Source organism: Brassica napus, chromosome C4 (genome assembly GCF_020379485.1).
Source record: "Brassica napus cultivar Da-Ae chromosome C4, Da-Ae, whole genome shotgun sequence".
Classification (NCBI taxonomy): Eukaryota; Viridiplantae; Streptophyta; class Magnoliopsida; order Brassicales; family Brassicaceae; genus Brassica; species Brassica napus.
In genome coordinates, this window is record NC_063447.1 from 5,591,827 (window position 1) to 5,614,881 (window position 23,055).

At 36.0% G+C, this 23,055-nt stretch overlaps 2 protein-coding genes and 1 long non-coding RNA gene across 5 annotated transcripts; 2 read left to right on the top strand and 1 right to left on the bottom strand.

Annotated features, from left to right (window-relative positions):
* Nucleotides 1–6,260: 6,260 nt before the first annotated feature.
* Nucleotides 6,261–7,720, top strand: LOC111205877 (nematode resistance protein-like HSPRO2). Its single transcript, XM_022702229.2, has one exon. The coding sequence runs from the start codon at nt 6,338–6,340 to the stop codon at nt 7,598–7,600; it is 1,263 nt and encodes a 420-aa protein (XP_022557950.2). The 5' UTR covers nt 6,261–6,337; the 3' UTR covers nt 7,601–7,720.
* Nucleotides 7,721–8,997: 1,277 nt separating this feature from the next.
* On the bottom strand, nt 8,998–11,225 carry LOC106377400. 3 transcript variants are annotated; one of them, XR_007321918.1, is made up of 7 exons: nt 10,933–11,225; nt 10,660–10,802; nt 10,341–10,584; nt 9,831–9,918; nt 9,689–9,730; nt 9,581–9,622; nt 8,998–9,490 (listed from the first exon to the last, which is right to left on the bottom strand). It is a non-coding gene; the product is annotated as an uncharacterized LOC106377400 (long non-coding RNA). The 3 variants fall into 3 exon arrangements; XR_007321917.1 differs by having other exon boundaries at nt 10,341–10,592; nt 10,660–10,850; nt 10,933–11,224; XR_001275800.3 differs by having other exon boundaries at nt 10,341–10,592; nt 10,933–11,221.
* A 1,135-nt stretch (nt 11,226–12,360) lies between these two features.
* On the top strand, nt 12,361–14,191 carry LOC111205878 (eukaryotic translation initiation factor 3 subunit F). Its single transcript, XM_022702230.2, has 6 exons — nt 12,361–12,688; nt 12,781–12,860; nt 12,942–13,171; nt 13,481–13,602; nt 13,677–13,790; nt 13,879–14,191. The coding sequence occupies exons 1-6, from the start codon at nt 12,455–12,457 to the stop codon at nt 13,966–13,968; spliced, it is 870 nt and encodes a 289-aa protein (XP_022557951.2). The 5' UTR covers nt 12,361–12,454; the 3' UTR covers nt 13,969–14,191.
* Nucleotides 14,192–23,055: the final 8,864 nt, after the last annotated feature.

Sequence of the window (23,055 nt, forward strand, 5' to 3'; positions counted from 1 at the left end):
ATAGGAGTATATTGGTTCAGGATCCAAGCAAGTTTGTGGCAGCGGCTGCACTGGTTTCAGGAGAATCTGGTGGAGCTCTTGTGGTGGTGGCTGTGGAGGAAGAGTCTAAATTGGTTATAATATGTGTCTTAGGCTTTCACCAATTATTTTTATTATTATCAATTTAAATTGAACATCTAAAATTTTCACTTTCTGAATTTCTTTGCTGCACGTTTTATTGATATTTTTGTATATCTATCAACAATTGCTTTCTGGTTCTTTAAGTTTAGTTCCGTCCATCTTTTTTTTTTTGAACCAATTATACTCACTCCGTTCTTGAAAGTAAGATGTTTTATCAAAAAATTGAAAATCTGTCTTCTTTCCTATTGTAATAAACTTTCTCTGAAGGATCAATAAATTGAAAATTTCATCAAAAAAAAAAAAAGTAAGATGTTTTAGGATTTTTATTTGTTCCACAAAGATAGATTTTCTATATGTTTAAGGTACTTTTTTATAATTTTAAGAAACATTAAATGAAAATATTTGAATTTATTAAATTTGATTGATGAAAAGTTATTGGAAAGTGTATAATAAATTAAAAGAGAAATTAAATTATAAATATTTATTGAATTCTTAATAAGCGTGAAAACTTTAGAAAAATTGGTTAACAGTTTCAGTTTTACACGTATTGGCATGATGAGGTTTCTATGGTCATCAGTTTGGCATAATACTTTATTTATAATATAGTTTTGGCTGTTTATGTTTGGACAAATGCTTGAGCTTTGAAGTTTCAAATGTCAGGAGATCTGATAATGATTTCTATTAGAAAGTTTATACAATCTAGTCGTTCAGGATTCTTTAATTACGAGTTAGTGTTAATTAAGGTCTTTGCTTATGGTCGCACATTCATCGTTTTCAGGTTATTTCCAAATGGTGGTTCGGAATTACCAAACCTTGTAACGTTTACTTTCTTTGTGCTTATTATATGATTTTGGTGTATTATTTAACAGCACGGTTAGCCTCAGATACATTTCAACAAAAATAATAGCATCAGATTACTAAGTTTTATTTAATAAAATATTACTTGATTTATGTTTTCTTTACGAATTGTTTAAAGAAGAATTAATGGGGATAATCATGCATCTTTTCTTTGTCTGATTGAAGCACAAGCATGCTCTATGAGAAAATGGATGAGACTCATTCTAGGCATTTCCCATGAGAGGAAGAAACATAAGCGTGGGAACTGCGTGATTAAAGAGGAACATGACGTGCCACTTTTAATTATCAAAAAAATATTTAAAAACGAATGTGGTGCTAAACTTTCTATTACATTATCTTTTGTATATTTATTAGAAGAAAGAAAAATGAAGCGAAGAAGGCTTTTGGTGGATAAGGACTTCTTCCTCTAAGATGCCAATTTCCAAGTTGTATCCATTTGCTTTGTCAAGTAAAAGTCAAAAAAAGAGTCCGACATACATGAAGAAAGGAGAATACATGTTTCACAACGGATATACATCAAATTGATACGACTTTTTAATATATATATATATATATATATATATATAACTATTGTACTTTCAATCAGCATAGTTCATTACGATATTGTCACAGTTTCGAACTATGATGCATGCATGGGCTGCTGTAAGATATCGGGTTGCCGAAGCAAATGCAATTAGCGCGAAAAAGAAAGCCTATAAAATTAGAATTTCTTATTTTAACGTTTTCCAGCGACATGCTACACCTTACCAATAATTTAACAATCATAAAATTATTATTTTGTGTTTGCTGAGTTTTTTTGTCAACTTTTGTGTTTACTGAGTTATTTTCTATATGGGCTACTTTTCAAAATAAAAAGAGGATAAAACAGAGGTAGGAAAATAGAGAAATTAAGAATGTCCCACCATGGATATGTATTTTTATTTGAGTTGGTATTAGATCTCATCCACATGCAAATATAAAACTACTTTGTCTTCTCCTCACCGGCATTTATTGAGCATTTTAGGCAGCATGATGTGTTCCCATACCAACCTTTATCCTAAAAATGCCATCTAGTCCAAGTTAATTTAGACAATATCTAAAACATATCAGTCGTACAAAAAAACCATTAAGGTTATCAACGAAATAAAAATATAAATGGTTGTTCAGATATTATTGTCTGTTAAATTAATGCTATATTACTTAAATGTTTTTCTATTGATTGTTTTTTGTTTAAAACAACATCTGATTAACTATGTTGTGACTACTAGATCTTGGACAATTGATGTTTAGACGAGGCTCAACAAAAACTAAGTCTGTAGATCATGGTTTGTGGGTGGGTACCTACTAAAAGACTACAACTCTTTTTCAGATGTACTCAAATTAAAGTAATTAATTGTTAATCATTAAAAACTTGAATTAAAAGAAAATTAAAAGCAAGAAAAAGAGAGATGCTCCAAAAAAAATTAGAAGAATGGATAATGGTCGGATAATGCGGCCGGAGACATGCTTCGTTCCCAGGAAACCTGTTTCTTTTGTTAGCTAAACTTTTGTTGACTCTCTTCCAACTCTCTTTTTTTATTTTATGATTTAATTTTCATAAACAATAGTCGTGTGTTTATCCACAAACAATATCATCTATAACAAAACGACGTCCATTATTATCCACGACGATGTAATTGATATAAGGGACTTGATATAATGTACTATAACATGTACGAGTATACTGCAACTCTATTTAATCAGAGGAAATCCAATAAAACAACAGAAAATGCATTTTAAAATGAACATACTTGATACTTGATAATCGCAGTGATTATTATATGGAGGAATGAAAATAAAAGTGAAATAATAAAACAAAATTAAAATAAAGGTAGTTGATGAGGGCCCATCCAAATGGATTAATCAGCGGCGTAGATAAACGTGAAAGCCAATCACCGTTCCAGCTGTTTTGCCACGTAGGTATTTGTTCTAGAACCGTTTACTTGTTCTATTCTGACCACCTGGCAGTTCATACCGATAAGAGTTGGACCCAAGTTGGTGATGCACATGACGAATCCCACGTGTCCTTTTCTTATGCGCGAGATCACCTAATTGGTCACCAAAACGGATGGAAGCCAGGCCCCTATTTAGACACTATCATATAGTATTTTCTTTATGGAACAAAGGATATATAATTTTTTCCTAGTTGTGGGGAAAATAAAATAAAATAATAACGACCGTTTAAAAAATGGTCAAACAGTTTTTTTTGGTGAAAAATGATCAAACATTTCCAAGTCAACAATGATAGAAAATAGAGGTTTGATAGTCTAAGTACATGGTGTATTAGTGTACGTTGATTTTTCAACCATATATGCAAATATCGTGGAAGTTCAAGGATTGCTTAACCATGCATTGGTGATCTCTTCTTGCTAAAACGCTATTAGGTAATTAAAAATCACCAAACAATAATCTTTACATTTTGTTCTTTTTACGGGAATATACGAGGGTCACTGTTTTTCTTTTCGTATAAATAACGTCTGGACAGAAAATATCGTAAGGAAGAAGACTATGTAAAAAAAAAAGCGAAAATAGATTTAAAAGAAGTAGGAAAGACTTATCGTAAACCTGAAAGGAATTCTAACAAGTAATATATCTTCTTTTTATGCTTAGTTATATAAACCCATCATATCTTATATCCGTTCGAAAAGATGCATACTTTTCGAATAACTCAATATTTGTTTTTTTTCCAAAAAAAAAAAAGAAACTAGTATTTTTTATTAGTATTGTGTATTGAAACATACGTTTAAGGAATTAAAAAAAAAGATTTAACGTGAGTTATAGAAGATTAAAATTCTTTTCTAATATTTTCATTATGTGTTTGCACGTGAAAAAAAGCTTTAAGGAAATTACTATACATTTTTGGTTAAAGCAATAAGGTGTTAAGCAGAGAAAAATGAAAACATACAAATGCCAAAATATATACTATGATGTTTTTGTAATTTTATGAACCGGGCTAGGTGGTTGCTTGTTTCATATGATCATCTTATATTTGATGGTTTATATAAAAAGAAGAGATCATTCATATCTAAATGGAATAAGTTGCGAGTCTTTATCTATCAGACTATCACTAACCGAATATATGGATGAGATAATATTCTTTACATGTGTACTATGAACTAAATTTGTTTCCCCTCTACGGATGACTTATTTAGTTATTTGAATTCAAAGTTAAGGAAGGAAAGCAGCCAAGTAAAGAAAGAAGAAGAAGACAATCCACAAACTTCTTCGCATACTTTTCATAGATATGTTCTTTTAGTTTTTAATGCAATAGTAGTGACTAGTATCGTTCAAAAAAAAAGTAGTGACTAGTATCGTTCAAAAAAAAAAGTAGTGACTAGTATATATGACTATAAATAAGTGAATAATGGAACATATGATCGACGTACACGCTATAAATAACTGAAACATACATCCACTATTTAATCAAATTCAACTATCTTTTGGCCTGCCCCAAGAATAACATGAACATCCACTAATTTTAGAGTTATTTTTGGGTTCACCCATTCCAGTGAACCTCTAGTATGTTTTTAGAAACAATATGGGTGAACCTCTAGTATGTTTTTAGAAACAATAGTATTTCATTATTTCAAATTCGATATCTTTTAGAAAATGAAATAAAATATTGTCAAGTTATATTATTTTTTTTTAAAACAGAAAAAATAGTAGTTACAAAAAAAAAATAATTTTTTTTTAATATTGTCAACAAAACACTAAACCCTAAATCCTAATCCCTAAACCTTAAATCTGAAACTCTAAACCCTTGGATAAATCATAAACTCTAAATCAAAAACACTAAACACTAAAACCCTAAACCCTTGAGTGTTTTAGTGTTTTTGATTTAGAGTTTAGGATTTATCCAAGGGTTTAGGTTTTAGGATTTAGGGTTTAGGGATTAGGATTTAGTGTTTAGTTTTTTCTGACGACGTTTAAAATATTTTTTTTGTGATTACTACTATTTTTATTTATTTTTTTTTATCTTTTTTTTAAACATAATATAACTTGACACTATTTTATTTCATTTTATAAAAGATATTGAATATAAAATAACACAATATTATTGGTCGGTGAATTTACCCAAAAATAAGTCTATTTTTATGTAAACTTATATAGCTTCGTTTTAACTGGTATATATGATTTTAGAATGGTAATACAATTCAACACACTATCTGCATGATTGGTTGAATGTGTAATTATACGAATTATGACTGTACATGCCTAACTATTATTCTATTCAACAATTAACTTTGTTTTGATCAAAACTGTATAGTTTGTAAACTTTGCAATTGTGGTTTTAAGAAGAAAAAAAGTTATTGGTCAAAAATATAGAACTAAGAGTTTTAGTGGGATCTGCTCGATCGAATTAAGTGACAAACGCATTATTGACTTTCAAAACATTGTAACTGCATAGATTTTAATCATTTTATACCATATGTCAATACAGCCTTATATTCATATCGCATATATCATCAAATCAAACTTGTATATAATTATGACTATACATATATATTAGCTGACAAAAATTGTGTGTAACATGTTACGAATTTTTTATAATTTGACTTTCTTAAAATCAAATAACGAAATGGTTGTTCTAATATAAAAATATAGAACTGAGAGTTTCAGTGGGATATATGCTCATAAGTGACAACCCATAACGCATTATTGACTTTCAAAATTATGTAACTGCAAAAAATTTATAATCATGTCAATCCAACCTTATATTCATATCGCAAATATCATCTAACCAAACTGTTTGGTATGTATAAAAATATATATTTATACGTTGACAAAAAATGTATATATGTAACATTTTACAAAACATATTTATAATTTGACTTTCTTAAAATAAAACAACAAAATGGATATTCTAATATATAAAAAGATCAGAATACAAAGTATATCCGCTACTTATTTTTTTTAAAACAGTCAGAAGAATAATTGCTATAATATGCCTACACCAAACATTATGATGAAAAAGCTTCCTACAATGTAGATTAAAGTTTATCCTCGCCTTGAAGCCAAAAATAAAATGATTAATCCATAAATTAATCTAGTTTATCTAAAAAAATTCAAATAGTTTAATGTTCAAAAATAAATATTCAAATTATAAATAATAGAAATTAACCAAAAAAAAATTCAAATAGTTCAAGATAAAAAAGAGACCGTGTCTCACGTTGACTTTCAAAATCCCCGCGCCGGTATAATTCCACACGCCTTTTCTTCCTTCCCTATCCATTACTTCTCTATATATATACTACTCCTTGTAACCTTCTCTACTCATCAAAACAAATTTTAGAATATATTTTTTTAAATAACAATAATCTAAACAGAGAGAAGAAAAAAAATGGTTGATACAGATTGCAAGAGGAAGATGGTGTCACCGGACTTACCTAGCAAGCTCCACGTCACCATCCCCTCGCCGTTCAAGCTCCCCGTCTCATCCCCAATCTCCTGCTCCGCTCCTTCCTCTTGCTCCGCCTACGAGCTCTACCTCCGTCTCCCCGAGCTCAGAAACCTCTGGTTATCACGTGACTTCCCTCACTGGACGCACGAGCCTATCCTCAAACCGTCTCTCCAAGCTCTGGAGATCACTTTCAGATTGGTCTTAGCCGTTTGCTCCGACGCGAGACCGTACATCAACCACCGCGAGTGGAACCGACGGTTGGATTCGATCCTCACGAGTCAGATCAAACTCATAGCATCCATCTGCGAAGAGGAAGAAGATGAATCAGCTCCTGTCGGAGATAAACGAAGCTCTCTCAGCTTGCTACCACAGCTAGCCACGTGGCGTAAGTCGGAAGCCTTTGGGAAGAAGATCTTGTCCACGATCGATAACGAGATGAGGTTCTCTAAGTACACGCTCGGTCTCGGAGAACAGAACATCTCCGGGAAACCTAGTCTCCAATACGACGCCGTTTGCAGACCGAACGAGTTATACATCCTCAAGAATAATCCTTACGCTGATCATATCGATAACAACGAGAACGAAACGTTATACATCATTCACCAGATCATAGAATCATGGCTCCACGTTTCCATAAACCTATTGAAACGCATCAACACGCGTGTTGACGAAGGGAGGTTCGGTGAAGCGTCGGGAGACGTCTACTTGGTCGAGAGTATATGGAAGCTTCTCACCGAGGTTGAAGATCTCCACCTCCTGATGGACCCCGAGGACTTCCTCAAGTTAAAGAAGCAGTTGCATATCAAGACGGCCGGTAAAAACGACGCGTTTTGTTTCAGGTCGAGAGGTTTGGTGGAGGTGATGAAGATGTCTAAAGGTTTGAGGGAGAAGGTGCCGTTTGTGGTGGGCGTTGAGGTGGATCCCACGGGAGGACCGAGGCTGCAAGAGGCGGCGATGAGGCTTTACGCGAGAAAGGGAGAGGAGTGTGATAAGATTCATTTGCTTCAAGGGATGCAAGGTGTGGAAGCTGCGGCGAAGAGGTTCTTTTTCGCGTATAAGCAGGTGGTTGCGGCGGTGATGGGGAGCGCGGAGATGAACACGGAGTGTGACTCGGTGAGTCAGATATTCATGGAGCCGACTTATTTCCCGAGTCTTGACGCGGCGAAGACGTTCTTGGGAGAGTTCTGGAGCCACGTTGGGTGATGAAAGAAAGGAGGAACAAAACAATTCTTTTAATACAGCTTTTCTATTTTTATATAAATTGGTGATTAGTTGTAAGTTGATGAAATTTTGAAAGATTTGAATACAATTCATTTTATACTATCTACGATTTTTCTTATTGGGACAAACAAGACTTATGAGTTATGATTAAAGCATATAAGAAAATTTTATGCTCATTTATATGCATAAAGTACAAAAAAAACATCGCAAAATCTTTGACATATCAGAATCGGATCCAGTAACTTAACTTTGTTGAAAATCAGTATTCAACCACTATAAAACAAGACAATGTGTGTTCAGGACAGGATCAGTCTTAATCTATAAACTTAGTGGTTGATTAACGAGTAACGGCTAATCTTTGCCGACTAATCGTCGACAAATTAACACTTATCCTTTTTAAGTGTTAGTATTTGGACTATATGAGAAAATACACAATTCCACTATCATAAATGAAACAAAAATAACAATTATCTAGTCAGCTAGATGTGGTTCAAAACCATGATGAGTGGCTAAACAAAAATCCTATAACATACTAGAGCTGGTGATGTGAATTTTAAAATAATTTTAAAAATTAGAGTAAACGTTTAATATAAATTTTTATCATATAAGAATATACATATTAGTTAAATTTTGTACGTGTCATTGTATTTGAATATTTTTTAATATCTCATTTAGGAATTTGTGATCGAAGTTTAAATTTCTATAACAAAATACAAATTATTTTAAAATTATATGGAAAATATATTTTTAATATGTATACACACATATATATATATATATATATATATATCGTTTACATTAAGTACATAATATATAAATCTAAATAAATTTTTAAGTATATTATATTTGATATATATCTTTATATATATATATATATATATATATATATATATATATATTGCTTACGGTAATTTTCAAATAACACTTAGGAACTACTAAAACGATTTTACTTTTGACTTCTTATTTATATATATTTCTTTCTATCAGAATATGCGAATGAATATTTTTTAAAACCTAACAATATTATGGATGTACTAATTAGTTACTTTGAATTCTAAAAATATTACTATAATATTTATATGATTATAATTATGCCAAAATAATTTCTGCTGTATTGATTATATTTTGTGAGGTTATGTTGATTTATTTGAAATATATTTATTTTATTTTCTGTAAGAATAAGGTAGTAGGATAAATTACATCAATACTATTAATTCAGGAATTCTTTTATGAAATTACCCCTACTCTTCCCCGTTATATTACATTTTGTGCCATCATTTTTAATCATTAAGGGTACTTTAGAAATGGAATTTCGACCACCTAAGTTACCTAGATAGTAATGAATAAACAAATATCCTAAATAAAACACAGACACTATGATGTAACCCATATAATTAATTATCCTTATTTCAATATTAATGAATAAACAAATATTAACAATATAGCAACTTAATTAATACTATAAGTCATTCGATATTAATTCACAGACCAACCAACAGACTTTTCCAATCATAGTAACACCATGTAAACCTCTCAGGTATAAGTAGTCAATTATATATAACCATTGGTACAGAACCTGCAAATATATACTGAACGATTGTAATAATGATCGTTCCATAAAAACAAACAAAACTCAATTATAAATCTAGCTGACCATAAAAGGTCAATTCATTGGGTCTTAACAGTTTCTCTATGATGAATACCTCTTTTGCAATGCTACATTCCTTGTAAAGGCCCGAAGAAAACCAATTCTTGCATCGAAAAGTTTGCTTGATAAGAGCTCATGCCTTGTTATTGCTGTTGTTGGGAATGTTCCGCAGAAGAAGAAGCTCCCCATAATGATTGATTAAGGGCGGCATCACTTTCCTCCAACTGAAATAGATAAAGAGAAAAAGACAACAATGTTGTGAAAGATCTCAAATGAATTCAATTTCTTGGGCTATAAAATTTTGATGGCACTACCTTTCTCTTAAGATCTCTGTTGGTTTCCAATAACATCACCTCCTGTAAATTAATCAATATGAGAGTGTTGTATTGAGATTATTGAACACTGTGAAGCTCTCCGTGTACCTTTCTTTTGGGTCAGATAGTTGATCAAGCATCAGACCGGGACTGGCAATAAGAAAACAAATCTCACATTTGGTACTGTTCTAAATTCTCTTTGGACCAAAGAATCAAATATAAGCTTGTGATTTCTTAAGATTGTGTATACCTTTGTGGATCTTATTTACCTGTGATGTATATCCTGGATGTTCTAGCTGCTCAGGCTCATCCAATCCCAGCCCCGGCTATCTCGCCACCTAGCAAATGTAAGGACAGAAGAGTTAAGTAGCTGGAGACTTTGGAGTAAGCAATTAATTCTCAAGATGTGTAATTAATCACGCTATGCACCGTTGTAAATATTGTAGGATCAGAACTCTCGATTTGAGTTTCAATCATTTAGAGTTTCAATCATTTAAATTTTAAAGTTTAGGTTAGTGTTTGACAATTCATATGTTTATATATATATAAAGAGAGAAAATATACATGGAAGTCTTTAGCTGATTGATTTGGATCCATTGTTGCATAGTTATGTTTTCTATTTTTCTCAACCGTCTTAGCCATTCTACTAATTCTTACAAACAAATGATCACTTAACAGAATCCTAATGTATATCTACCAAAGTCACTAATCATATCATCGCAACTCATCTGAAGCATCATAACTTATTAGTTATAAATACCTGATGCATATCGTTCACCACTGTTGTTGACATTCTGATTGGGTAAACATAGGTGATGCAGACAGATGAAGAATGCAGTAGATGAAACATTGAACTCTGCGTTATCGTTTTACTCTAGCTTTCCCTTCTCCTTTGATGACATCGAATTTGAGCAACATCCTCATGAGAAGCTATGCATTCATGACAGACTCCTCCACCGCAACTTCCATCCCTCCATTTTTAAAAAAAAATCCAAAGCACGAACCTGTTTTCCTGCAAACACACAATCATTCATTCCCCTTTTCATACAAAAAAAAGTTTGCAGTTCTTATAAACTCACCATGTCCGACCTCCCATGTGATAGCTTGAACTGTAGCAATTCCCTTTTCTATCTCTCCGTCCCTTGCTCCATGGCTGTCCATCTTGATCTGACTGTTACTTGGTCCATCAGCTCAACTCAATCTCTCAAAGCTCTCAGAGAACCTATAAAGAGATCGAAGAGGAGTATGAACCCTAAAATTTGATGTGAAGCTGATGGAGATGGTAAACGTTTCTCGGTTTCTATCTTGTTTTCACGGATTAAGAGAATGTTTTTCAAGAGTAGAAAGCTAACCTTTTTATAGGTGTAGATACACACGGCTTTACAGAAGAGAAAGATCCATTGAATGTCGGTTTGTGGTTGATGGAGTTAAGAAGGAGATAAAGGGAATGAGTATGCTCAAAACGTTTCGGTTAATCAGCACAGAAGACTAAAGGACGCGATTGAAGACGATTGAAAAGCCAGAAAGAGATCGTTCACGCTGATTTGAGACACTCGATCTGTCGAAACTCCATTGTTGGTTTTAAAGAATATCATCGTCGTCAGAGAATGAAACCTAAAATTTCTCGGCTTGCAAGACGACAATTGTTTCTAGGTTTTGGACTGTTTAAGTTACACAGTAAGCCCACATAAACGCAGCCCATTAAACATATACCATAAATGAAACGCAGAGTTGTTAGACATCGCAGACGACCTGTTGAACACTTAGTCCTTTTGCAGAGCATATGGGCCTTTCTTTAATGTAAACCGAAGCCCAACGTATACATCTCGTCTTAAGCAAACATAAGCCCGGTTATGGAGTATATTTGTGCACAGATGAAGACACGTGTCGTCTCTATAGGAAAGGAGTTTCCACGTGGACACACAGGAGAGACACCAACAATTTTATATATATATAGATAGATATATCAAAAGATATCTTTAGCCTAGATCTATATTTGACCCTAAATGTTATATAAAATGATTTTGGTCGCAAACCATCTTCATTTTTAGAGGAAGACACATCGTTTCAGTATATTTGGAAAAAACAATTTTTTTTATCTTTTTTACAATAATACATTGGAGACATTTCTTCATTTAAAAAAAAATTATCTATTTTAGAAAAAAATAAAAGAAAACGTTATAGATGATCTAAGAAAAATCATAAAATAAACAGAAACATCTAAGAACGTAGAATCAGCAGCAATGTATAAACCAACCAGATCATGTGGATTGGCTACAAACCCAGTGGATTGGCCAACATTCGCGTCAGAGCTCGAGATGTTCCAGAGATTACATGAGGACTTCGAGGATGTGAGCGTATCCCATATTCCTCGGAGTAGGAATGGTCGGGCGGACTCGCTAGCGAAAGAAGCAAGGACGAAAGACTATATTTTTTTCCATATAGATCAGACCCGGCCAGACGGGGGTACTCTGTGGAGAATCGACTCGTTTGATCACCACTTGATCTAGTTTAAATGGGTAGCTGAAAAAAAAAAAAAAGGTATAAACCAACCAGATTTACATGTGCGAAACTGCTTTGATCAAAAAATTAACTCCTCCACAAATTTCTACAAGAACCCATCAATCGCTGCACTGAAGCAGATAATTTAGCAATACAGTAAACGAAATTGAAACGAAATGCTTAAAGATCAGTCCATAATCTTTTCTCGTTAGTCAAATAATACACATGATGGGCCTATTTTCGGCCCATTAGTGGCTAATAACACAACTCTTCTCTTCTTCTTCTTCTGCTTCCATCGGAAGCCCTAAAATCTCCTCTCCGCTACAGACTCGCGCCCTTTTTGCCGTTAATCGAATCTCAGAAACCTCAACCATGGCGGCGGCGAACGAGCACACCGTCCTACAATTCGCGACTCCGTCGTCGACAACCTCCATCCTCACGGCGAGGATCCACCCCCTCGTGATCTTCAACGTCTGCGATTGCTTCGTGAGACGTCCCGACTCAGCCGAAAGAGTCATCGGCACTCTCCTCGGATCAATCCTACCCGACGGAACCGTCGACATCCGCAACTCGTACGCCGTCCCTCACAACGAATCCTCCGATCAGGTTCGAGTCTTTCTCCTCGGAATCGATCTGTTTGCTAGAATAAGATTGTTAGCTTGCGAGAATGTGAGATGAAACGTTTCGTATCGATACAGGTCGCTGTGGATATTGATTATCACCACAACATGTTAGCTTCGCACCTTAAGGTGAATCCCAAGGAGATCATCGTTGGCTGGTACTTTCTCACATGATTAGGCATTGGATCTTAGCTGATAGAGAATTAGAGATAATGTATTTGATCTGATGATGTATGTAGGTATTCAACTGGTCTTGGGGTGAATGGTGGTAGTGCTTTGATTCATGACTTCTACGCTAGAGAAGCCACTAACCCTATTCATCTGACTGTGGACACTGGTTTTACAAATGGTGAGGGTGCTATCAAAGCTTTTGTATCTTCAAACCTTTCACTTGGTGATCGTCAGCTAGCTGCACAGTTTCAAGAGGTTCCTGTTGATCTCCGTATGGTTGAGGCTGAGAGGGTCGGATGTGAGTTTTCTAACTTTTGTTTCATCTTCCGTATTACTGATTTTCATTAGTAGTCCCCATCGTCAGTTTCTGCTTGCTTGATACAATATCTGCAGATTGTCTCTTTAATGATTGTGAATGAGTGAACTGAATTGAGAATTTAAGCTTTGTCTCTTTATATGGATGGCTTTACAATATCGAAAGATTGTCTCTAAATGATTGTGAATGAGTGAACTGAATTGAGTATCGTTGCTTTGTGCTTTTTATGGGTTTATCGTTTCGAATTTATTAATTCTGATAGTCTAAGAAAACACCATTTTGATTATGCAGACGATGTCCTCAAGGCAACAGCGGTTGACAAACTCCCAAATGACATGGAAGGAATGGAGCTAACACTGGAGAGACTGTTGACTTTAATCAACGATGTCTACAAATATGTTGACAGCGTCGTGGTGAGCTTGTTATACCCTTTAAAGCTAAAACAAGATAGATCTTTGTTATATATTTTTTTGATGAAATTTCTCAGGAAGGTCAAAGACTTCCAGACAACAACATAGGACGATTCATTGCAGAGGCAGTAGCCTCGCTTCCCAAATTACCCCCGCAAGTCTTTGATAACCTTGTGAATGATAGTCTCCAGGTAAAAAAAAAAAACTCTTAGCAGTAAAAACAAGTTATACATGTGATTGTAAGTTCGTAACTAATGGGTGGGTTGTGTGCTGTTACAGGACCAATTGCTTCTGTTGTACCTGTCGAGCATAACAAGGACACAGCTGAGTCTAGCGGAGAAGCTAAACACAGCCGCTCAAATGCTGTAATTAAGCTTTTGAAACACAAGGTTTTGCTGAAAATGAGGAATGTTGCTTTTGGTTTCAATGTTTTTTTTTTTTTTGACAAAAAGTTTGTGTAAGATTCAGTCTCCGAGTATGGATGGTGTAGCGTCATAAGACTTTCGGATTCGAGATACTAAAACAACACGTTGTGTTGATATAAAGTTCAGAATAAAACAATAACACTAAAACATACAACAACGTTCATGGATATTGTTTTCGCCTTAAAATCCTCAATATATTATAGAAACATTACGGTCTCTTTCAGCATACGTGACAAAATGTTTTAAATACGGCCGTTTATATCACACTTAACAATATGTGTAGGCCGGTGTGTAGATGGGGTCAATAAAGGCATGCATGCACTTGTAATGAAAATGAGCAACTTGCATGCATTCTTCACATTAATCTAACTTATCATTCCACTTCACCCACCTTTACTCTAATGGTTATCGGTCACCATAGTCTCACACTTTTCTTTTCTTTACACAAAATATCATCATACCTATTAGCTTTTTTTTTTTTGAGCAACTACATCATACCTATTAGCTAATATATTGATAATCACTTTTATAGTAGTAGAGGCCTGCTAAGCTGCTGTAGTATGTCACATGGATCTCGATGAAACTTATTCAGAAACTGATTTTTTTAACGAGAAATTTAACATTTTAGAACCCTATTTACGATTATCTGAATAAATCTCATGATTTTTACCAACTGAACTCCTTTTCAATGTAAGGTAATACATGCATGCATGACTCAATGGCTAGCTACAACTATATCAATCTAAGTTGGACTTTTCAACACACACTACAAGAAAACAGCAAGGATTCTGAGGAAAAAAATCGTCGGAATTTCGTCGGAATATCGTTATTCCGACGACATACCGACGAAACAAGTCGTCGGAAATAATTCCTCGGAATTTCTTCTTTCCTCGGAAATTCCTCGGAATTTTCCGACGGAATTCTGAGGAAATAAACTTCCGAAGAAATTCCGAGGATCACTAGTTTGTCGGAAAGGTCCTCGGAATATACCGAGGGAGAACTTCGTCGGGATACTTCCTCGGACGTTCATCGATCAATGCGTTTTTAGGCATATATACATCGATCGATAGGAATATACCGAGGGATCTGTCCCTCGGAATATTCCGAGGGAAATGTCCCTCGGTATATACCGAGGAACCGTTCCCTCGGTATATTCCGAGGAAAGGTTTCCCTCGGTATATTCCGAACGTTTTTTTATAAACAGATCGATCGATGGATTTATATCCAAAAACGCATCGATCGATCGAGTAAAAAATATAATTAATTTCCTCGGAATGTAAAAAATATTAATTTTTTTAAAAAAATAAAATTTCTGAAATTTAAATTCGAAAATATGAAATTAAAATTAAAAATGAAATCATATTAATTAATATTCAAAGTTTCACAAATAAAAATAAAACATTCCGAGTTTTTGGAAAAAAAAAAAAACTACGGGTCTGGCACGTCCGGGAAGACCTCGTTCGGGTACATCCACTGCATCATCTCCATCATTTGCTAGTTCAGCCTCCTCTGTGCCTCATAGCCCGCCTGTTGAGCCGCCATCTGGGTCTCCAACAAAGATATACTATCATCTTTGTCCTTCACCTGAGCCGTAAGCACTTCTGGATCAACAAAGGGCGGTGGTGCAGAAGAAGGAGGAACCGACCGGGTGCGACGACCCGAACCGACCAAACGTCCCTTCTTCTTTGGAACCGACTGAATAGAAAATAGCCAAATTTACAAATTTAAACCAAGAAATAAATGAATTGAACTTTAAAAAAAAAAAAGAACTTAAGGATTCAACGATTTCGTTGATTCGAAACCGGGACAAGTTGGTCGAAGCCGTCGAAGCGTCATCCTCGGTTTGAAGCTGAGACACTTCGTCTACCACCTGAGTTTGGACCAGGTCGACCACGTCCCTCACAAGACCGTCATCAATCTGGCCGGTCTTCTTGTTGGTATACGCCCTCCTCATTAGGGCGAGATCATCAACCGGCTCGCCATCATTTTCTTCCGCCTTGAAAAAAAACATAAATTAAAGAAACATTAGAAATTAGAAGAAATGCACAATAAATTAAAATTATGAAACTCAAATAATTGAAGAAAAAATGGTTGAACTTACCATGCGATCTCCCAGAGTGGCAATAGATTGAGCACCCAAGTTATGCTTGTAGATGCCCTTCCTTTTACGGTCGCTCCTGCGGTTGGTGGAGTTGGTGGAAGAAGTTTCTTTCGTCTCTTCTTTATCCCAATGCGCACACAACTCCTTCCAGACCGTGTCGTTCATCGACTTTGGGACCTTTTAATAAAAAAAAAAGAAAATAGTTTAATAAATTAAAAAATAGTTTAATAAATTAAAAAATTGTTTAATAAATTAAATCGAACCTTATTGATTTCCCACTTCTTCTTCCACTCGTGGATCTGCTTCCCATAGTTGTCCATTACTTTATGGACGAAGTGGTGATAGATAAAGAGCGTCTCATCGGAATTCCAGTTGAACTCTTGCTGAAAAAAAACACAATTAGTAGAAAAATTAAATTAAAGATTAAAAATATAAGTAAGAAATTAGAATACTTACCGCAAACTGACGAAACCACAGAACCTGCTTCTCGGTAGGGAAGTGAGTGAAAGTCGGATGTCCACTGTCGAGGGCCGAGTACATCATACGGTTGATCCATGCGCTGATCCCGTTCCCGGATCGGTTGAACCTAATAAAAAGAATAAACGGTTAATAATGAATCCAAATTTAAAGAAAAAAATGTTTAATTACCATGTTTGACCCCGTCCATGTGGATACGGAGTGAGATACGGAAGATGGTCACGACCAGGCTGTTGAACCAACTCCGCAACACGCATCACTCCCGGAGGACCCGGAGGAACAGGAGCGGATGCAGCAGCGAGAGCGAGAGGAGCAGGAGCGGGTGCAGCTGAGGGAGATGTATGGTTGGAGCTGTGGGGCGCAGGGGAATCCTGAAAATGGCTGGAATCCCGAGACTGGCTCCCCGTACCACCACGACTACGACGCTGTCGAGGCCGGGTCTGATCATCATGAGACCTGTAAATTAAAAAAATATATTTAATAAATAGAGAAATATATAAATTAATTTTGTTTTTAAAAAAAATCCCAAATAATATAGTGACAAAAAAGATTTATATATATTAAAAATATTTAATAAATATATAAAAATAGTTCTAATAAACAAAAAATAGTTTTAATAAATAAAAATAGTTTAATAATTAAAAAAAATAGTTTTAATATATATATATATATATATTAAAAATATTTTTAAATCCCAAATAATAGTTTTTAATCACAAAAAAAGTTTTATAGATATTTAAAATGTTTTGTAAAATCCAAAAAAATCGAATTTGTATACCAAAATTTTTTGTAAAATCCAAAAAATCGAATTTATATAGAAAAATCGATTTGTAAAATACAAAAATCGATTTTATATACAAAAATCGATTTTATAAATACAAAAAAATAAAAAAATTCTACATCAATTCAACAAAACAAATTATTCAACCAAATCATAATTCTAAACCTATTATACAACCAAATCACAATCCTAACCAATCACCCTAACAAAAATCTATCAAAACTACACAAAAACCTAACAAATAGAACCTAAGAGAGTGGGATAGGGTCCTTACATGATTTGTGTAAGAGAAGGGGGAGATCGCCGGAGATATCGTCGGATTTCAGGGGGAAATCGCCGGAAAGGAGAGAGGAGTCGCGCAGAGGAAGAAGAGAGAAATGGGGAAGAAGAATCGGCTCGTGGTTATAAAACCTAGGGTCCGACGGATAATATCCGTCGGAATTCCGTCGGAATTCTAATTTCAATTTTCGCGAAATATTTGCCCGGTAAAATGAAAATATTCCGAGGAAATTTCGACGGATAGTAAAATATCCGTCGGAATTTCCTCGGAATATTCCGAGGAAATACCGAGGAACTAGTGTTTGGGGTTTCAAAACATCAATTTGTTTTCCCGTATTTCATTTCTTATACAATTGTAATGCATACCATTGAGAATTCTTTGTATAGATGAGCATAAACCATGAAATAACAAATTTCAAAACTAATTGAAAGTATTCCCTTTACCGTTCATTAAAAGGTATAAGTGTTTCTCTTATGTTGTGGGATTTCGTTCATACAATCGGAAAAGTGTTAATTATACGGTAAGGAACAAATATTTGACTTCATAATGAACGTAAGACACTTAATAAGGGTTATATAGGTGTTATTCAAACTGCAAAACGTTGTTTTCGGTTTAAAAACCATATTTCCTCGGAATTTCCTCGGATTATTCCGAGGGAACTCCGAGGAAACCCTCTTCTTCCTCGGAATTTCCTCGAAATATTCCGAGGAACTAGTGTTTGGGGTTTCAATACGTCAATTTTTTTTATAAACGGATCGATCGATGTATATATATCCAAAAACGCATCGATCGATCACTAAGATAGACCGGACCGTAAGAATGTGATCGATCGATGAGATTATCCCATCGATCGATCGAGAATCTCAAGTGTTCCTCGGAATGTCCTCGGAAAATCTTGTAAGTTTTTTTATAAACGGATCGATCGATGGATATATGTCCAAAAACGCATCGATCGATCACTAAGATGCACCGGACCGTAAGAATGTGATCGATCGATGAAATTATCCCATCGATCGATCGAGAATCTCAAGTGTTCCTCGGAATGTCCTCGGAAAATCTTGTAAGTTTTTTTATAAACGGATCGATCGATGGATATATGTCCAAAAACGCATCGATCGATCACTAAGATGCACCGGACCGTAAGAATGTGATCGATCGATGAGATTATCCCATCGATCGATCGAGAATCTCAAATGTTCCTCGGAATGTCCTCGGAAAATCTTGTAAGTTTTTTTATAAACGGATCGATCGATGGATATATGTCCAAAAACGGATCGATCGATCACTAAGATGGACCAAAGCGTAAGAATGTGATCGATCGATCCGTATTTGTTCAAAAACGCATCGATCGATGCGTGTGTGGGAAACAGAATTATAAGGCAAAACCCGACCTTTTTTGGATCTAAACCTCAGAACTCTCATCCCCTCCGATTTCCCCTATAATTCGCCCCCCCCCTTTCTCTCTCTATAATCATCCGATTTGAACAATTTTGGGCTCTATTCCCCTTGATTTTTCGAGCTCTACCTGATTCCTACACTCGTTTTCACCCTAAGACAGGTATACTCCGCGAATCTCCACATTCTGAAATCGTGTTCTTGAGCAATATTTGGGTTTTGTGAATTTCTTATTTCCTTGTTGATTCCTTGATCAAATATGCATGAAACAGATGTTTAAACATGGAATAGAACACAATTGTCTGTGATCAACGAGTTTGGAACACAATTGAGATGATTTAGGGATTGAGAATTTTTTTCAATTTCGTTTTTTTTTTATCACAACTCGATTTCGCCTTTCATTTTCATGTTGCTTTGAGTTCTTAATTGATTATAACCATGTTGAGAGCAATGATTCTATTTTGTAGAGAATGAAGCGCACGAAAACATCAGCAAAGAAGAACACACAAGAAGAGGGTTCGTCTCAGCGAGAGACGCAAAGGCCAAAGAAGTGGGATAAGTCTGATACGACCCACTATAACAACATGAAGAAGGTAGCCGTTCCGGCTACACAACTAGCATGTCCTGAGACGATGACAATATTGGGAATCAAAGCAGACATTGAAGGGCTATTCCAGAACATGGGTCTAGGCCAACTATGCAACCTCAAGGAACCCACTTATCCGGAGTTGGTACGCCAGTTCATAGCATCCGCATACGTCAGCCGTCCCGATGATAGCCATCAGGAAGGTTTTCTGGCATTCGTAGTGCAGAAAGTATACTATGAGGTATCTTTCACAGACCTCTGCGGACTATTTGGATTGAGTGCGGGGGAGAGGACATCTGGTCTTTATTGGACTTCAGAGCTGTTGAACTTCTGGGAAACGATTGGCACAGGGGTTTATAGATCTTCTCAGGCAAAGGAGTCACTTATCCGGAGCCCAGTACTGAGATATGCGACACGCCTCATTGGCTCATTGCTATACGGGACAACCACAGCCGCATCAGTCACGCAATGGGAGTTGTGCCTCCTGTACCAAGGTGTGAGGCATTTGCTACCGGCATTTGGAAACTCTACATTCCCACCTGCTACTGCCTTCAACATGGGAGCGGTGCTGGCCGCAAACTTAGCAGGATACAAGGGGAAAGTAACCAAATTCAAGAGCAATGCATGTGGATTTGGTGCAGTGATTACTCGGATCCTTAAACATGTGGGTGTAGACTGTCAGAACCAGCAGGTAGCACTGGACAGATCAAACAACATTGCTTGGAACTACCTGGATGTCATTTCTCTAGTAAGTCAGGAGTTCATAGCTGGTCCCCACTCGAGGATCGATCGGGATGGTTCTTACGTCTATGTATTCCTGGACCGAGCGAAGAAAACACTCTACTGCCGCCTGCCTCAGATCGGCCTGACTGCTCTACTTTCAGAGGCTGCAGTTGAGTTCCTACCCCCTGCTACCGCACTAGTAGACAAGCCATCCTTCTTCACGCCAAAATATCAGACCAAAGGCAAAGCCGTGGTTGATGAAGAAGGAGAAGATGAGGCTGCACAAGCCATTCCAGATGATTCACAACCCCATCAGCTACTCCCATCAGACTCCAGCCAGTACAAGCTGCAAGAGCTTCCACCGAACGCCACTTCGCGCCAGCAACAACATTGGAGAGATCAGAGCATAAAGACAAACAACGACATGCTACACAAGATCTGGGCTGCCATTTCACGTATCAGGCCGTGTCGTTGCCAAAAGGATGATGTAGTTCATCGGGACAACTCTCCATCCAGCTCTGGTTCGGGTTCGAGTGGTACACACAGGGTAAGAAAGAGGTCCAAGAGACCCAACGATGCAGGAACATCTGGAGCAGGAGACGAGGAGTAGGAGCTATCACCGGCCAGTATTGCCATTTGATTTCCGACCGCGCTATTTTATTTTCTTTTTTATTCTAACGTTTTATGGTCTTATTTTCTGTTAATTTTGAACTTAGTTTTTTTTTTCTTAATTATGAGTTCGTATTTCTTTTACATGGTTTCTTCGTTTTATTTGGTTGTGTTTTGAGTAGTTTTTAATTCGTATTCAGCTTTGCCTTGCTAGATAAACCAAATAACTAATATCCGAGGAAAGAGGTTATATCAAGTGTTCCTCGGAATTTCCTCGGTATTTCTTAAAAAAAAAAAAAAAAAATCAATGGTAGTCTGTTTCCGAGTCATCATCACCAGATGAATCTGAATCTGGATCTTGGTGAAACTCTCCAATCACTGGTTCATCCTCTACGTGAACGACGGCTTCCTCTCCAAAGTCGGTTAAATCGACTACAAGGCCAACTCCAGCTAAATCTTCTGCTGCACTTAAGTTGCCGGATGTGCTTGGTTGTAGTGGGTCTTCCAGCTCAGAACTTCCCTGAACTCGGCCTCTCGGGTTGAGTCTTGTAACAGTAACCCATGGATCATCTCTGTTCCTCACCCGGGGGTACTTGATATAACAAACCTGTAACATTTAAAAAAATTATAAATTAATACACATGATGATGAATCATTCTGAATAATTAACATTTAAATACCTGATCGGCCTGAGAAGCAAGAATGAAAGGATCATAATATTGCAGCTTTCGCCTCGAATTTACTGATGTAACACCAAATGCATCTGTTCTCACACCTCGATCTGGAGTGTTGTCGTGCCAATCACAATAGAAAACAGTACAGCGCAATCCAACCATGCCCAAATACTTGATTTCCAAAATCTCATGTATGTGTCCGTAGTATACATCATCTCCTGATGCAGAACAAACGCCAGCATCATAAGTCGTACTCGAACGTCTCCTCTTCTGAGTTGTGAATGCATATCCTCGAGTACAAAATCTCGGATATGACTTCACAACAAAGTTTGGTCCAACGACCATCTCACGTATCCAATCGTCAAATGTTTCACCTCTGGCCAAACCAGCAGACACCTATTAATAGCACATATATATATGTTATATCAATAAATGTGAATTAGTATAAATATGTGATAAAATATATTTTAATTTGTTTAAAGCACTCACATAAGTAAACATCCATCCAGTAAATTCTCTCTGCTTCATTTCTTCTAGTTCGTCCTCTGTGGCGTATCTATACTCGAACCGCTTTTCTGCCATGAAAATCCTGTATATGATGACAATAATGTAATTAATTAAGATTTAAATTTCAACTTGTTAAAATAAAAATTTGTAAGCTCATTTATTTACCTCTCATATTGAAGAACGTCTTCGCAGTTGGTATGCAAATGACTGCGCTCCTGCTCAGTAAGTCGACGGTCCTTTGGTTTTCCGCTAAGTCGTCCAACGTCTGTGAAAATGTCTGGAACCGTAACATGATATGTTGTCCGTTCGCCTCTATCATCATGCCGAGCAGGTCTTCTGTTTTTGGTCTGAACTTCTGCTGGAAAGTAGTACTCGGCAAAGTTTGAAGTTTCTTCATTGATCATCTGTGCGACTATAGAACCTTCCACCCTACTTAAATTTTTCACCATCTTTTTCAAATGGAACATATACCGCTCATACAGATACATCCATCTATACTGCACAGGACCACCAAGTTCCAATTCTCTTGCCAGGTGAATAACAAGATGCTCCATAACATCAAAAAATGAGGGAGGAAATATCTTCTCAAGGTTGCACTGAATCACGGCTATGTTAGTCTTCAAATTTTCAATACCTTCAAGAGTCACTGATCTCGTGCATAAATCGCGGAAGAAACCACTTATCCCTGCAATTGCTTCATGAACATTTCGTGGTAATAGTTCCTTGAAGGCGAACGGAAGGAGGCGCTGCATCATTACATGGCAATCGTGGCTTTTCAAGCCAGTAAACTTTCCTTCCTTTCTGTCGATACAGTTACGCAAATTTGATGCGTAACCGTCTGGAAATTCCACATCGTTTGAAATCCAATCAAAGAACGCATCTTTTCCCTCTGCATCAA

Excerpts from the sequence above, each read along its gene's own strand:
- LOC111205877 (XM_022702229.2), top strand. The coding sequence starts at position 6,338 with ATGGTTGATACAGATTGCAAGAGGAAGATGGTGTCACCGGACTTACCT.
- LOC111205878 (XM_022702230.2), top strand. The coding sequence starts at position 12,455 with ATGGCGGCGGCGAACGAGCACACCGTCCTACAATTCGCGACTCCGTCG. Across the intron at positions 12,689-12,780 it reads ACAACGAATCCTCCGATCAG|GTCGCTGTGGATATTGATTA; the intron begins GTTCGAGTCTTT and ends GTATCGATACAG. Across the intron at positions 12,861-12,941 it reads AAGGAGATCATCGTTGGCTG|GTATTCAACTGGTCTTGGGG; the intron begins GTACTTTCTCAC and ends TGATGTATGTAG.